Raw genomic sequence first — 17,136 nt, 5'->3', positions numbered from 1 at the left:
GCATTTGCATATTCATAAGCCAATTTTATGAGGATTTCATTTGCTGCATCTCTGTTTGAAATTTGACGCTCAATGGCAACTTGCAGGCGATTCACAAAGTCTGCATAGGATTCAGTTGCAGTTTGGCGAATGGCAGAAAAAGATTGAATCGGGGTGCCAGACTCATCAACACGAGCCATGGCAGAAAGAACACAAGCATTAATGATAGGAAATGCAAAGGGAGTAAAAGTTTGAGCTTGAGCATTAAGGGTAGCAAAATTGCCTTCTCCAAAGAGTTGTTCTGCTGTTCATTGTGAACCTGGGTGATTAGCTCTCTTTTGTGCCTCTCTTTTATATTCAGATTCAAAAACTACGTATTGCGTTCCGTTAAGAAGCATGCGGAACAGATCTTTCCAATCTTGAGGTAACATTCGATATGCACTAGCAATTGAATGTATTAGTCCTCTAGTATAGGGACTGGTTATGCCATAATCTTTTGTAGCCTTTTTCAATTCTCTGATCATAGCCAGGGGAAGTGTTTCCCAATCAACTACTAAGCCTGTTGCAGTCTGTTGGTAAGTAACAGGGAACAACTCTGTCTCGGATAGTTCAGAAACGCTTAAATCACCATTGTTTAAAGCCTTTTGAAAAGCACCACGGATGATTCCGGGCCGGGAGAGAGGCGGCAACATGGCAGGAACAGGAGAGGCTGTTTGTTGTTTATCAGGATCCATAAAATTTGCAGGGGCAGAAGGAGGGTTAAAACCAGCTCCAGGGGGTAAGGGAGTGGCCAACATAACAGATAGAATTTTATACGGTGGAGGGTCTAATAAAGGCTGATGAGGCGAGTCAGCATGGGTTTGAATCAGGGTATAGGCAATTTTCCAAAGGCACAAAATCTCTGCTGGGGCTCTTGGAGACTGATGGAGAACGGTGCCAATTTTCCTCCATGTATCTACTTTTAAAGATCCAGACTCCGGATAGGATGAGCAGTTAGCCCATACGTAAGCAAGCAATTTTACAGCCTCAGATTTAGAAAGGTGACGGGTTAATTTCTGTTCCTGATCAGTAAGATATTTTTTCCTGCCAAGTAGCCTCAGCTCTTCCACATGCTGCTTTTGAGCGTGAGACATTCCACCCCCCATACTTACGAAGAGGAGTCAGTTGCCAGCAACTTCTTCGGGTGCACCAAGCCTATTCCAGGTGATAAGTAAAGAGTCGGCAGGGACGTATCCCTCAGTGGATCACGTCGGGGTCACCGGATGAGGTGATCTCCCATGGAGAATGAGACACGCACGCAGCAGGTATCTCGGGATGGGAGCCCAGAGCTGACTCCAGCACCCTCTTTTATTGTTACTAAGGTTTTTACATCACACAGTGTAATCAAAAGACGTATATAGGGGTGGTTACAATGTATCAAATAACAGACACTTTCCAGATGCAAGGCTACTGCAGGTGTTCTTATCAGAGTCTGTCCAAATGGTTGATGAATGCATCCTGTGTCTAGAGCAGTCCGTTTGTTATCTCAAGGACCTTGTGGGAGATGTCCATGGGCATTTGTGCAATTAATCCCACACACATGCCACACTGTAACCGTTTTTAACTGTTATGTAAATTATTTTTTAAAAAAAAAATGTGTACCCACTAGTATTATGTTGGCAACTAAAGAAATAAGAACATTAAACCTGGGCATTAAATACAAACTCTTCTGTTTGTTCTTATCTTGGCACAAAAATAATCCATGAAACCAAGGAAAAGTTAATAAAGGAGACAACTAACCTGAACAGATTGCAATTGTGGTGACTGGATAACTGAAGGTTGGGTGGCTTGAATCACTCCCTGTACGTGGACAGTTTGACCAGAAGGGAACTGCACTACAGTTACAGAGGGAGATCCTCTTCCAGTTGTTGATCCCGCTACAGAAACCTGTTGAGGTAAATAAAGCATATCATGAAAATAGCTTAAGTAGCTAGCTCTCAATATTTGTTATCTGACAAAGTAATCCTTATTCAGTTAGGTTTCCACCTTTAACACAGAACAGTTTGTTTTATAATACAAAAATATATTTTGGCTATACTGGCAATTATGGAATCAAAAAGCATGTGAAATATTATTTGTGTGGTACTTCTGCTTTCCTACTATAGCATTATTCATTAAACATTATCAGAGATGCTATGATAATTAAAAAGAACCTCTTTCCTTCAATCAAAAGAAAATGCAGTCTCACATAAGATGTGATGGGGTAGAATTTTGTCAAGATATAACTGTTTTTGTAACACAGCTATATCATATCTTTCTACAAATTAACTGTAATGTTATTCTTCTGCATTGAAACACTGCAAGATCACATGCCAATTTTAATGAACAGAAGGCTGAGAACCAACAACTTGCCAAAAGACAGCCACAAGCTTCTCAGTTTAATCTCACTTTGAAATAGGGATTTCCTATTCTATTTTAATATTTATTAATATTAATAATTTATTATGATTGTCTCAGCAATACTTTAGAGATGCATGACAATAATTATATCCAAATATTGTCAAAGTGTCAAGCCTCTGTCAGCTCGACACTAAGGGGAGGGTCCATTCCAGTACCAATGGGGCGGCCAAACTGGCCAACACAATGGTGGAATGATACCTGTGGTGCTACGTCTCCTACCAACAGACAGACTGGGTTGACCTGTTACCATTTGCCGAAGTGGCTTATAACAACACGGTCCACAGCAGCACCAGATTTGCTCCTTTCTGAGTGGTTCATGGAATGAAGTTTATCCCAATTCCCAAGTGCCTGCAGGGGACCCCTCCCTGCCAAGCCCAGGACTGGATAGATCGCATACAGGGGGTCTGCGGGATCGCAGAAAGAGCATTACAAAAAGCAGCAGCAGCCTCAAAGTCTCAGGCCAATAAGAAACGGGCACCTCAAAAGCCCTTTCGGGTGGGGGATATGGTGTACCTGTCAACCAAGCACCTGTGCCTGAAAATACCCTGCAAGAAGCTAGGGCCAAAATTCATAGGTCCATTCCAGATTATGTAGGTCATTAACCCAGTCACTGTGTGGCTACAACTACCCTGTCTTTTGGAGAAGGTGCACCTGGTATTCCACTGCAGCTTACTGAAGCCAGTGGAAAGGTCCTCCTTTAAGTCTGTGAAACGGATACCGGTCCTGTCGCAGGGGACCACTATGAGATCCAAGAGGTGTTAGACTCCTGAATCCATCGGGGTTGTTTGCAGTACCTGGTATGGTGGAAGGGGTACCTAGTTATGGATGCATCCTGAGTGGGGGAAGCAGACATAAAAGCCCCCCAGTTGTTGCAGCTCTTCCACTGATGATATTCCTGTAAGTCAGGAGGTCATCCGCCACAGCTCATAATTAATCACATGTTTCTCCTTGCCTTCCAGATGAAGCCCTGTTAGAGGGGGCCGTCTGTCAAGCCTCTGTGGGCTCAACACTAACGGGAGGGGGCAGGGGGACAAGGACAGCGGCTGGGGGCATCCGGATGCAGCGGAGGAGGCAAGCAACATAAACGGCGGTGACAGCCCTTCCCGCTTCCGTTACCTGGACTGTTGAAGGGGGACCCGGTGGAACATGGCTACATGGCAGTTGGCTACGTGGCCGTCCTGCCGAACAGCTGATTGGCGCAGGGAAGCAACGGAGCCGGATGTTTGCAGTGTGTCCTTGCTTAGCTGCTCTTATCAGCGCACACACCCAATGCTGGTTAGGTGGGTGGGGGATAGGGCCAGTTGGGAGATGCATAGGTAGAGCGTTGGGAGGCAATTGCTCCCAGCACTAACTTCATTTGCTGTTTCTGTGACTAAACACATGCCAGAACGTTCTGTGATTAAACCAACCACCTGTGAACCCAACAGCTTGTTTCTTGTTGGTGTGGCAAGGACATCTGACACAAAGTATATGAAACAGTTGACAGCTCAATATGTCAGTAGCCCCTATTTCACTTTTAGTATCAGCCAGATATACTTGACAGCAGCACATAAGAATGCCCCTTTATTATAATTTAATATACCATCATGTTTAAAAAATTAGAACCCATCTCTAAGACATATACTTTTATCTTCCTCCTTTTTTCATTTTGATTTAAAACATGTATTTTGAGGCGGATGAAACTAAAATAAAAACTGTATCCAATGGACACTGATTACAAATTATTTTCTGATCTGTTTAAAAATCCAAAATATTTTTGGGTCTGCCTACATTGCTACTTTAGAAACTATGCTCAGCTACATATTCATTGACACTTGATTGCTGGTAAAAATGAAATGTTTTAATAAAGAAGCATGTATGCAGAAGCTGGTCTTTAAACATGATATGGAAAAAGAACAGCATGAGCTGAATTGGGAGATGAAAATTTATCCCCATAAGGGTTTTCTATAAGCAGGGTGTCATGGCCAAGAAAACTCCTGCCTTCATAGGCAGCAGCTTTGCTACAAAGAGCCTTCAAGGGTGGCCTCATGCCAGAGTAATTGTGTAAGGAAGAAAACTAGCCCATTCCTGTACAACATGCAGTTCAACATGCAGTGGGGTGGCCCACTGACATTTTCTAGTCAATCCACTTCCTCTTGTCCTGGAAAACGTGTTACCAAGCATGTCTTTACACCTCAGGGTCTCAACATCACTGCCAGCTCCTGCACTGCTACCCTTTTGCTAGCCACCAAGCAGTTGATTTGTGTACCAAGCATTCCTTTGTAGCTTAGGAAGATTTTTAATTTATCACTATGCTCCTTTCCCGTGTAAATGTTAGGTTAGACCAGTCTTAGCCCCGGGCTGTTTAAGACTTTATAAGATTCTTTATGTTGATAAGAATTTCTGCTTATAAAAATGAATAGTACTATTGGATTCAGTAAATACTCATTTGAGCAAAATTGACTTATCAAAGGGTAACTCAAAACCTAGAATTAGTCCAGAGAGGTTTTTTTCAACACCAGTATAGCAATAATTTCATATTACTTTTCATGTTATCAATGCATAATAGTATTAAAAAATAAACAGAACATTTCATATTACTTGAGCTATAGTGGAGATCTGATTTTGGCCAATTGGAGATTGCATATTAACAGAATCACTTTCTGTAATAGAGTCTGTTGCACTGCCATCTTGTGGTTCAACTGTTTCCATGGTCATTTGTCTAAAAGCAAGACAATAGAGAGAAAAAATGGTTAAGATATGAAATATTTAATAATCCTTTCACTTTTGCTTTTTTACTTACTTCAATTTACTTTATTGTTACATAAAATATAGCACAATAACACTGTAACTTATAAATGCGCATGAATACAAGAGTCAACCATTTCCATGGATGTGTCCAGTGTATTCTAGCTAACTTGCTTCAACATATTAAGTTGAACTATAACAACCATAGTTTCAATAAGCATTGATCATGACAGCTGTGGATTATGGGAGTCTTGATCAAGCATTTGGACAGAGAAATATGGGAGTTGCATCTATCACATCTGGAGATTAAAGAAAGGTGACTTAAACTTTGCAGAAACTGAGACCTTATTTTTCTTCCCCAGAAGAAACATTTTCCAGGTACAATCTTATAATTGAGGCAGAGATATATTCTTAGAGATGCAGCACAATTTCATCACATTTTTATTGTTGTTCATTGAAGCTTCATTTTAGTTTATAAAATAATTGGTTTATTCTTTGCTAAGCAATTAAGTCCCCTCTTTTGCCAACTATTAAAAATTTCTTGCAGATGTCATACTGCACATTTAGACAAAAAAGTTGATATAATTACAAAATTGGTCTTAAATATTGTAGATATGAATTAGTTGCATTTAGAATATTGCTACCTGTGAGATCCTATTTTTGCTTTTTATTGTATTGATTGTATTAATGGTTTGTTATCTAGAAGCCAAAGCAAACTTTGGCAGCAAACATTTATTTCTGAGAGAAGTTTATAGATGGAGCATCAGTTAATATAGAGGGCTTGGCTCTAACTTAAAAGAGCTGTAGACCCAAAAATGAAAGTATTGTTATTTCTTGTAATCAGGTAGAATCATGAACAAGGTTTTGGCTGTTGTGTGGCCATATACATTTTATATTCTTGTTTTTATTTACATTCTATGCTTGACTTATACTCCTGGCATGTTTTATATTACATTCGAAGGTAGTTATATTTTATATTACATTCAAATGTGGTTATATTTTTTAGTTTTACATTTCCTAAATTTATAGAAAAATTCAACTTTCAAATTATAGAAAATAGTTAAGGTCTGTGGCAACAAACACTGCAGAATGCTAGTTAGCCACCAACTAAAGAATATTTGGTTATCTAATATAGTACTTTCAGCCAAAGACAGATAACATTTCATCCACAAAAATTGTTGTAACTTGTTATGATTCTGGGAATAGTATATATACACAAGCCACACAAGTGATAGGTATTCACTTGAGCTTTTGCAATGTTGTTTGAAATTGTACTGTAAATCATTCCTCTTTGTTTTTCATAGTGGTCTTCATTCTAGTAACTCTCACATATCAGAATTTCATTTGGGCTACGTCTTTGTTAACAACTGTTCATAGTATTTCACCCCACCATTTTTTTTTAATATGGTTGAAGCTTACCTCCACATGTTACAAGTCAAATGTAGCATCTAACGCTGCCAAACTCCAGATGTGCTGGTCTTTTGACTCCCATAATTCCCAGTCAGCATAGTCAATTACTAAATTGGCTGTGAAGTTGTAGGAATTGACAACTTAAGACATAAGATTGTCCATAGTTTTACTGTTGCTTAAATTCATGTGTCAATCTTCATCACTATTTCTCAAAATCTCAAGCACTCTCTATTTTCAATCTATAAAAAAGTTTCATTTGCTTGCTTAATACAAATTAAGTAATTACAAATTACTTAATACAATATGTGAAGCTCAATTTTATATATGAAAAAATGTTTGATATATTATGGAAGCCATTTCACTCTTACAATAAAATAGACATGGGTTTTTTTTGTGTATAAGGCCTATATATTGAGATGCATTCCATTAGAATGGTAGAGTTGATCTCTTCTTGGTACTTGTAGAACTAGATAAATGTATATTGAATATACAAATTCATGCTGTTGTAATTTATTCAGCATCTCCCAGAAAAAGATCCCAACTCCCAAATAAAAGATTAAAAATTACTGCGTAAGTCCAAACCTAATGTATTGCTGAAACTAAGCCCAATATAAAAGAATGAACTTGAGTTAACACATATACTGACATTCACACACACTTCTCTAAATGAGATTGGTAACTAGTGCTATGCTGCATTCTCTTTATCAAAACTATTACTGTAATACAGGACACAAGCCTGCTATGCAGAAGCATCTTCTAGTGATAGCTAAAAATATAATGGCTACCTTATATTAATTCTGGCATGCTGTTTTTTGCTACATTTGCTCATGATTGAATTATTATTTTTTTAAAAAAGTACTTCTTCCTTCTCCAGACCACGCTCTTCTAGTGAATCTTGCAATGAAGTTATGTTCTGTTTGTGATGTCATAACTATTGCTATGGCAACCAACATTCACAGTATTACAAACATAGTACTTAGGGCTCTCTGCAGAAAGGAAAAGGATAGGAATAAAGGAGAACCATTTTTAGTGCTAAATGCAAGAGATTTTAAAAATGTTATAGACTAAAACCTTTTGAAACGAGGAGAAAAAAAATTAACTGAAAACTTAAGACTTTTATGAAAACATCATTTGAAGCACTTTTTAGGAAATGCATGCAACACAGCAATTTCAGTGCATTTTCATCACCAATCCTTTTGGTATATTTGGTAAATAATGCATACTCATTTACCATGTGAGAAAGTACATGCAGAGTTAGTACAGTTACAGAGACAGATCTATGGAACTTTAGTAAAGTCAGTGCTGATCTTACATTCCAACATCCCCATGCAAAGATTAAAATCCTTAAAAATGAATTTTTATTGTGAAAATATACAATTTCTGAATTGGGAAGGAAAAATATTGCCAGTAGAAATCTACATACAACTTTATCTTTTGTAGAAATTATTGTCATGCCTGATAAATAGAATGGGATCGTTTATGATTCAACAAACCTGCTAAATTATGCATGGATATTGCTAGTAAATAAAATAAATATACCTTTACAATTTAATTGTCTAAAAAAATAGGTTTTAATTTTGAGTGACACCTGTTCTTTGGAATAGCATCCTAGTCGACATCTAGTTGGCTCCCACACTGCCTTCTGGAAACTGCTCAAAACACCATCTTGGTTTGGTTAGGTTAATTTAACTTTATTCTGTTTTGGTTAATCTGTAGATTCTTTGTGTATTTTTGTCTGCATGTTGTGTGTTTCTTATTTGTAATCCCCCTGCAACTAACATTACTAAATAGATGGGTCAATTGTAAGCATACATCCTGCAGCAGAATATTTTCACCTGCCTATTTCAGCCAAAGAAATCTCCAATCTTCCTATTAGTTTAAAAAGTCCTTTTCCATGAAGAGCTTCTGGATTTGTAAATCATTCTTTTCATAGAACCCTAGTTGGTATCTTGAGATCACACACCGCCTTTCTTCTCCCGGGAATAGAATTCCGTCTTGGGCCTGGAAGTCTTAAAACTATGCAACTAGTATAATGAGTTAGTTAAATTTGTATTTAAAACTCCAATAAAAAAACAGGCTAACAAACTACTCCCAATTTAGGAACTTAATTTTACTGAACAAGGTATTCTATCATTTGCTAAATGGTCTAAGATGCAGGTGGTAAGAATAGAGCATGTAGATAAGTAGAATATAAAAGTAAATCTTGAAATGTAGTTCTGAAGGATACTTTTAATCACCTTGACTGAAAATTATTACAAACAGATTTCTAGATGAACAGAAGCCTTTCAAATGTAGTCTGCAATGAGATTAGAGGGCTCAGCATCTCTGTGTGGTAGGTACAATTGATTCTTGCTCTTTGTTAGACTATCACACAACTTTTTTAAACAGGGAAACCCTTCTCATTTATTTCAAAATCTGCACAGAAGGTAGTTGCTCTCTTCCTCCAGCTTTACATCTTGCTTGCATTCCTTCGTAGCTCCTTCAGCTTACTTATAAAACACTCACACCAATCCTAGGCAATCCCTTTTCATTTACTGGAACTTACTGCCAAAATTGCAGAGAAACCAAAATTTTATAGTAGTTAACAAAAAAAATACATTAAATGATGACTTGTAGCATTAACAAAGAGAGTTGCATTGAGTTGTATCACATCATTTCTTGAAAATAAAACTAAAATAAAAACTTGCACAAAACAGTGCTAACATATTTTATTTATTAAATTAACCAACATGCTAATAAATGCTTTTTTCTTCAGTTCAGTCCGTCCTAATATATGCAGTACTTTCAACTGCAAGAATGGAGCATTTTTATATCCCCTTACTTTTAAAGCAGTTTAATCCTAAAAGCTACAGATCGGAGTTGTTTAAATCAGGCTGTCTCCAATGAAAATCAAGTTATACAATGAGAACTATGGATTAACACAACTGAAGAGGGCAAACTGAAGCTAACTTGGGGCTATTTCTCACAATCCAGTAGCCAAATGGTTTGTTTGTGGCTTGTATTGTGTAAGTCTAACTGTGGTTAGTTTATGGCTTGTTACATATTGGGCAGTTCAACAAACCAGGTATATTAACAAAATACCGATACAATCAGTTAGTGCTTTGTGCAAACACAGCCAATACCTACTTATCCCCAATTGGTGTCCTCCAAATATGGTGAATCTGCTGGCTAGCCATTTCTTGGGATTTACTTCTCATCTTTTCCCAAGCAATTCAAGGCAATATGCATATCACATGCTTCACTAATTTATCATTGCAACAATTAATGTGAGATAGGAGAGCTGGGAATATAACATACTCGATGAGCTGCTTCGACAGGGATACGGCCCTCCCCACCTTGGGTGAGCCCCCAAAGCAGCATATCGGTGCCAAAGATCAAGAACTTTGTCAGCTCGGCCAGCATTAGAGGAAGTTATGATTTGTTGGCCACATGCTTGGAAGCCACCAGTTTCAGAATGACAATATTGCGCTGCAAAACCATGTTGATACAGAATTAAGGTAGACTGATCACCCAAGCAATTAGAATACGGAAGTGCACTATGCTTTTTAAACACCCTAATTCTATTAAACTCACAGTCTCTAAATGTGGCAAATGTCGCTGCAGATAAGCAGCACACTCCAAAAAGCTAAACTCGTGAATCAGGAAGAACCCTTTTTGCACATGCGCAAATCTTTCTCGACTCGACGAAGTTTTCCCCTCCGCGAAGAGTACGCCAGTCGGATTAAGCTCCGGTACTAAGGCACGCTCCGACCCCTCCCTTTAACCAGCCTCGACTCCTCGCCCGCCTGCCCCTCCCTTCTTCGAGTCCTCGGCACCAGTCGCTTCCCCTGCTCGAGAGCCAACCCTCCGCCGCTGCCTCCAAACGCCAGACCGCCTTGCACACACCCGACGTGTCTCCGCCCCCTCCTCGACTCACCCGAGTACGTGGCGCCCCCGTCACAGGGAAAGCAGGCGGGGAAGAGGGATTGGGCCGGGCGAGGCCGCGCGTCGCCTCACGTCAGTGCTGATGCCGCTGCGCCGTCACTGCAGGGGGCGAGGGAAATGGCGGCCGTCGCCGTCGCTGCCCAGTTTTCCAGGGCCTGCAAGGAATAGGAGGCAGGGTGGGGCTTGCCTCGCCTCGCCCACCCCCGCCGCTCCAGGGCCTCCCTCATTGGTCATTCTTGAGACTCAACCGCTGGAATTCACGCCAACCGTCTTTCAAGCCCTCTCCCATTGGCTAACTACGAGGGGCGGACACGAGATTCATAGCCCAGTTCGTTGCCTTTTAGAATCGAAGCAAATGCTGATCCGAGTAAGGACGAACAGCTGTGTCCGGAGCTGTGCGACTACAACTCCCACAATTCCATGTAGCAGTCATAATGCACAAATATCCCTAAAAATAGCACGAGTGTGAAAACCCCCACAAGACTATTCTTTCATGAGACTGCCCTCCATCGTGGCATGTATGGGAATTAAATTTGGGCTACTACATCCGGCCTGAAAGCTTGATACGGTTCCTGGAGAACTGTGGAGATTGTGGCCTATGCATCTCGATGCTGTCATCTAGTCTAGTGGTCGTCCGGGAATGGTCGTCCGGGCATGTGGAACCCAGTTTCGCTACTCTTCATGGAAGAGAGTGCTCCAGAGTCACTTGGGGGGCTTGGCTGCCCGATAGTTATGCTAAACAAAATATAGTTAGCTACTTCCTAGCATAGTTTATTATTGGTTCTTTGATCACTTCCTTTTGGGAAGTTAGTGACTGGACTTTTATGCTGCCTAAACGCTGGGTTCCCATAGTATTGAGAATTACAGTAGCTAGCAAAGCATGTTTGCTCAAACAGTATAGTTGTTTGATTCAGTGCATCATATTGACTTGGAAAATTTAGGTTAATTCAAGACACATAATATGATTTCAATAAATGTGTGTAGTGATCATACAGTATATTGATTATATGATTATATTAAAGTGGGAAAGAAATAGAATAACATAGAATAAAGAAGAATAAAGTAAAATAATAATAATAATAATGAAAAATCACTAAAAGCAAAAATCACGTGTCTGCATAATCTCTGAAAAGAAAGTTGTGTTAGCCAAAAGCTGTATTAACAGTACGTGAATGACCTAATGCATATTTAGAAACATTGTATAAAAGTAAAAACTGCCTTCATTGTATTCCCATGAGAAATGGAGCTAACGTGTGAGAAACTATCTGAATGTTACACAAAAGTAGATTCCATATACAATGTAAGATTCCATCTATGCTTCCTTTGTTCCTGAGATAAAGAAACCTATAAAGCTTTAGTTTAGACCCTCCCCCTTGTTCAGAAATTTGCTGATTGTTAAATCACTTCTGAACCTTTTGCGCAAAAATAAAGATCTCTCTTTCACCCATGGAATTTCGTAAAAGCCCTTTATTTTTTAAGGCTTTATTTTTCCACAAGATTTATGGCGACTTCTCCGCCCGGACAATTTTAAGGGCTTTTAAGAAAAAGGATTTAACCTTCCAAGACGGATTGCCCTGGTGGGCCCCCCCCTCTCCTAAACGACGACAGCTCCAAAGCCGGCTTCGTAGCTCTTGACTACGAGGAGAACTTGACGGGAGGAAAGGGAATTAACCCATCAGGAAGCATTCCAGTCTGAGGATCCGTGAGGGTGACAGACAGATCTTAAATCAACAAAGGAGTCTGGAAAACGCCTGCAGGCAAGTATTGTAAAACAGGGGAAACCTGATCCCTTTTGGATCGGAAGAGGGGACTGATCACCCCCTAGAAGGCAAAGGTGGCGTCCTTAAGCCTTCAATAGGCAGGATTGTGTGGGAGGTTAAACCATTGTAGCTCATGCTGAGTGATCAATGGTAGTGTATTAGAGAAATGGGTGGGAAAAAGTCAAAAGAGAGCGTTGACCAGACGCCACTCCAGTGCATGTGCGAAGTTCAAAAAGAGTTTTTCTAGGGATTATGGAGATCCAAAACCAAATCCAGCCATGTTAAAAAGATTCTGTGAATCTGAGTGGACTGCCCTGGGCGTAGGGTGGCCAAAAATGGGATGGGCGAATCCCGAACTCGTTGCACGGGTTCATCAAATTGTGACTGGAAATGGTTATTGGGACCAGTACCCCTATGGAAAATCAACATTGCACAGAGACCCAGATGGTTAGCAAAATGTCAGATAGAGTGTGCAAAGATATATTTGGCAAGCCAAAAAGCCAAGCCTCAAACAAAAGCTAAGATTTTCAGCCAGGAAGATAGGGAGGAAATCGCCAGAACACCCCCCTACGTTCCTAGAAGAGAAGAAGGGAGAATAAATCAGAAAATTCCACTCCCTCTGCCTGAAAGAGAAGCCCAATTTCAGCCAGAAGCCGGTGAGGAAGGAAAATTAGCAACAGCTGAATCCCTTCAAGAAACAGATAAAAGCTTGAACAACTTTGAAAGTGAAACCTCAGTTTCTAGCCGCACCAGGAGCAAGTTAGAAATAAAAACAGAAGAAAATATTGCCCCTCTAAGAGAGGTGTTGGTTCCTGGACCAGATAACACTAATATTTCAATGCTACAATATGTTCCGTAACTGTGACAGGGAGGAGGAACGCAAATCAGATCAAAAAGAAAAAAAGAAAGTTGAAATGTTAGCCGTGGCATTGGGAGGAACATGCCTAGGACCCAATCAGTGTGCCATCTGTAAACAAGAAGGACACTGGCAAAGGGAGTGCCCCCAGAGGAATGGCCAACCCAGGGGACAATCTCGCCAGTATGGAAGAGGAAGAGGAAGAGGATTTAGAGGGACTTTCCAGAGAGGCTTCAGAAAGAGCTTCAAAGGAAGAGGGCATCCAGTTTATCCCAATCAGACAGAGGAAAGAGAAGAAAACATGATCGGCTTAGCTGACATGGAATGGGAAGACTGAAGAGGACAGGGTTCTATCGCCCCACCCCCAGAGCCCATTGTTAAAATAAGGGTGGGAGGACAGGTTGTCCCGATGCTAGTTGACACGGGAGCCACCAGATCTGTCCTAAATAAATCCATTGGCAAGCAATCAAATCCTTGTGGTAGCTGTATATTTAAAAATTCGCCAACGTGCTTTAGTCAAGCCCTAGCCCAAGATCTTGCTTATCTGAAGTTAGTCAGACAAGAGGATTGTTGCCTTCAATATGTCGATGATGTCTTAGTAACTGGCCAAAGCAGGGAGGATTGCTTTGAAAACACGTCCAGACTGCTCCAATTGTTACAAGACTGTGGTTATAGAGCATCCAAAAAGAAAGCACAATTAGTTCAAGAGACTGTAATGTATTTAGGCTATGAACTTTCACAAGGACAAAGAACTTTGGGCCCCCAGAGAAAGCAAGCGGTGTTACAGATTCCCATCCCAGAAACAAAACAGGAAGTTAGAGCCTTTTTGGGAATTACAGGCTTCTGTAGAATTTGGATTCCTAACTTCGCTCTCACAGCTAAACCATTGTACCAAGCTTTAAGGGGACCAGAAAAAGAACCTCTTTTGTGGCAAGAGGAACAAACCCAAGCAATGAGACAATTGCAACAGGCTGTCACCACAGCCCCTGCCCTAGGACTACCTGATATATCTAAGCCTTTTTCACTTTATGTGGATGTAAGACAAAATGTAGCTTTAGGGGTCCTTACCCAAAAACAGGGAAGTTGGAACTGCCCTGTCGCTTATCTGTCAAAACACCTGGACATTTCTTCACAAGGCTGGCCCCAATGTTTAAAAATTCTAGCAGCAGTTATGCTATTACTGCAGGAGGCAAACAAGTTAACCTTTTCAGCTCCAGTGACTGTTTACACTAGTCATGCCTTGCAGACAATCATTGACAATAAAGGACATTTATGGATAAGTAATCAACGAATGCATAAAATACAGGCTCTTTTATTAGAAAATCCACAAGTTACACTGCAACAATGTTCAACTTTAAACCCAGCAACTCTAATGCCAATTCCTAATTCAACCAAACCTGTTCATGACTGCATGCAAACAATAGAACTACAATATTCTTGCAGACCTGACCTTACAGACCAACCCTTGCATAATCCAGACTATCAATGGTTTACTGATGGTTCTAGCTTTATGGATAAAGGATGTAGATACTCTGGTTACGCAATAGTTTCTCAAACTTCTATTGTTGAATCAGCACAGTTGCCTAGTCAAGCCAGTTCACAGTTTGCAGAATTATATGCCTTGACCCGTGCATTAGAAGTAGCAGCGGGAAGGACTTTAAATGTATATACAGATAGTAAATATGCATTTTTAACAATACACGCACATGTGGCTATCTACAAAGAGAGAGGATATTTGGATTCCACAGGCAAAGTTATCCAATATGCAACTTTGATTAAAAGACTTATCAAGGCAGCCCAATTGCCATCCAAAGTTGCAATCATCCATTGTCCTGGACATCAAAAAGACTCAAGCCTTATTACCCAGGGCAATAGGAAGGCAGACAAAGAAGCAAAAAGAGCTGCATTAGAAGGTCCCCCTCTCCAATCAGATGTCACAAGGTTCATGTATCTAGGATTTCATCAGATAATGGCCCTGAATTTGTACACCAAATCAATCAGGCTTTAGCCCAAGCATTAGGAATTAAATGGAGATTTCATTGTGCTTTCCGCCCTCAATCGGCTGCTAGAGTGGAAAGATCCCATAGAACAATTAAAACACTTATTACCAAATTTTGTTTGGAAACTCATCTACACTGGCCAGATGTTTTGCCTATGGTTTTGTATGCAATCAGACTGGCCCCCCGCACTAAATTACAACTTAGTCCTTATGAGCTCATGTTTGGCTGTCCTCCTTGCCTGTTTAAACCTGACAGTCAAGGATGGCCCGATTTGGCACATAAGGGGGGAGTAGATCAACAGAAATTGTTACATCAGTTACAGCTTCATAATTTGGCCATTTCAAAATTGCGCCATTATATGATGGAACAACAACCCCCTCTAGTGGTTACAGCAACACATGGGTTCAAGCCTGGAGATAGAGTGTGGGTAAAGCACTGGAAATCAGATCCCTTGAGCCCAAGATGGAAAGGACCGTATACTGTTGTCATGTGTTCTCCTTTGGCAGTGAAAACCCTGGAAGGAAAATCTTGGATCCATTGGAGTAGAGTGAAAGCAGCTGCACCTGCAGATCCGGTGACCTACAAGGTGGACAAGACTGACAAGCCTTTGGTGTTGAAATTTACAAGAAATACAGCAACGGGTTCCCAAGACACGGTGTGATCAACAACCTTGCTGAGACACCCCAGGAAGCTGTCTCTCTACGCACGGTGGAAGATATGAGGATTCTACAGCTCGTAATATTTGTTAATTATTTAATATGCACACACATTCCTACACAAATCAGTACAATGGCTACACGAGAGGTCATAATACAGAAACCCTCTAATAAAGAATTATTGAGTAGCACACACCAAGAAAGAGCAGAAACACAGGGAAACCAAGGTTGTCAAAACTGTATCAAAACTACAAAACAAGGAAACCAGATAACCAAGACTTTGATTTACCATACAGTTAAACCAGAAGGGTGTCAAGATAGTTCTCCTGACTCTTGTACATACAATAGAACTACATATAAATTTTGTAGAAAAGGTATCCAATATCAGTGTTATAACCCGAAGTCTGATCCTGATCGTTGGGCCTTACAAATCAAAACACATAGAACAAGAACTAGCTATAAGGACCAGGCACTCTTAGGGATCTCCCAATGGAAATCCAATCCACACTCCAGTTTTAGCGTCACCTTTGATGTTTGCAAAGCAGCTAATTACTGGACTCCAACATATGGTTGCGGAGGGATCGGTAATATTCACAATTTTATCCCAAAACATAAGTACTTGTGCCCACCAGATGGATGTGCGGTCAAATGTAAGTGGTGGTCATGTATTAAGTGGCATACCCAAGACCCAAAAGAGATAGACCACATCTTGTTTGAAAAGAATGAAACAAAAGCAGATTCCTGTGGAACGGATAACTGTAATTTGGTGACTCTCACAGTCAAGAATGGCAGTTGGTTCCTAGAACAAAATAGGTGGGAAGGTAAGAAATGGATGTTTGGGATAGGAATAGATACAAATGGCTATGACCCAATGTCAGAAATAGAAGTCAAAATTATAACTGCAACCAAAAGACCAGAACAAAAATCATTATTTTGGTCATATTATGAGGAAATGGAGAACCTACATATTCCTGAAGTATCTAGACATGTAACCAATACCTTTGTTAAGTTAGCAGAAGACATTGCTCATACTTTAGGCGTGTCTAACTGTTTTGTGTGTGGTGGAACAAACATGGGAGAAAGGTGGCCATGGGAGGCACAAGAGTTAAATTATACCAAGGTACTGGAAATGTCTAAAAATAATAATTTAACCTATACAAGTGGGAAAGATGGTGATTGGGGTCTCACTTCCAATTTGGTAGGACACGTATGTTACTCAAGAAACAAAACAGAATCTTGTGTAGCAGTAAGTGACCTCCTATGCACAGGGATATGGGAAGATGGTAAATGGTGGTCTGGAACCAATGAGACCACTGCTATGGATCCTGGAATTAACAAGGCTGCTATGACTATGAAGGTTTGTAGGCCTGAAAGTTTTGTTAATT

The 17,136-nt window shown here is 40.3% G+C and overlaps 1 protein-coding gene and 1 long non-coding RNA gene across 10 annotated transcripts in view; one reads left to right on the top strand and one right to left on the bottom strand.

The window, feature by feature from the left end:
- CREM (cAMP responsive element modulator) overlaps positions 1–17,136 on the bottom strand; it is a 51,581-nt gene that overhangs the window by 29,967 nt on the left and 4,478 nt on the right. For 3 of the 9 annotated variants that reach the window (XM_039338581.1, XM_039338584.1, XM_039338585.1), the window contains 2 exons: positions 4,999–5,119; positions 1,759–1,905 (listed from right to left, as the gene is read on the bottom strand). In XM_039338581.1, coding sequence (XP_039194515.1) covers positions 1,759–1,905; positions 4,999–5,115 — 264 coding nt within the window. In that variant the 5' untranslated portion in view covers positions 5,116–5,119. Of the gene's footprint in view, positions 1–1,758; positions 1,906–4,998; positions 5,120–6,564; positions 6,672–7,340; positions 7,542–9,681; positions 10,106–10,128; positions 10,441–10,471; positions 11,498–17,136 lie in introns of those variants that run through there. The other 6 variants (XM_039338580.1, XM_039338582.1, XM_039338583.1 and 3 more) reach the window with 6 other exon arrangements.
- Positions 1,785–4,126, top strand: LOC120306027. Its single transcript, XR_005556155.1, has 2 exons — positions 1,785–1,913; positions 3,378–4,126. It is a non-coding gene; the product is annotated as an uncharacterized LOC120306027 (long non-coding RNA).

The sequence above is a fragment of the Crotalus tigris genome, unplaced genomic scaffold (assembly GCF_016545835.1).
Source record: "Crotalus tigris isolate CLP2741 ecotype Arizona unplaced genomic scaffold, ASM1654583v1 scf7180000017710.2780689, whole genome shotgun sequence".
Classification (NCBI taxonomy): domain Eukaryota; kingdom Metazoa; phylum Chordata; class Lepidosauria; order Squamata; family Viperidae; genus Crotalus; species Crotalus tigris.
This window is presented reverse-complemented; position numbering and strand designations above follow the sequence as displayed.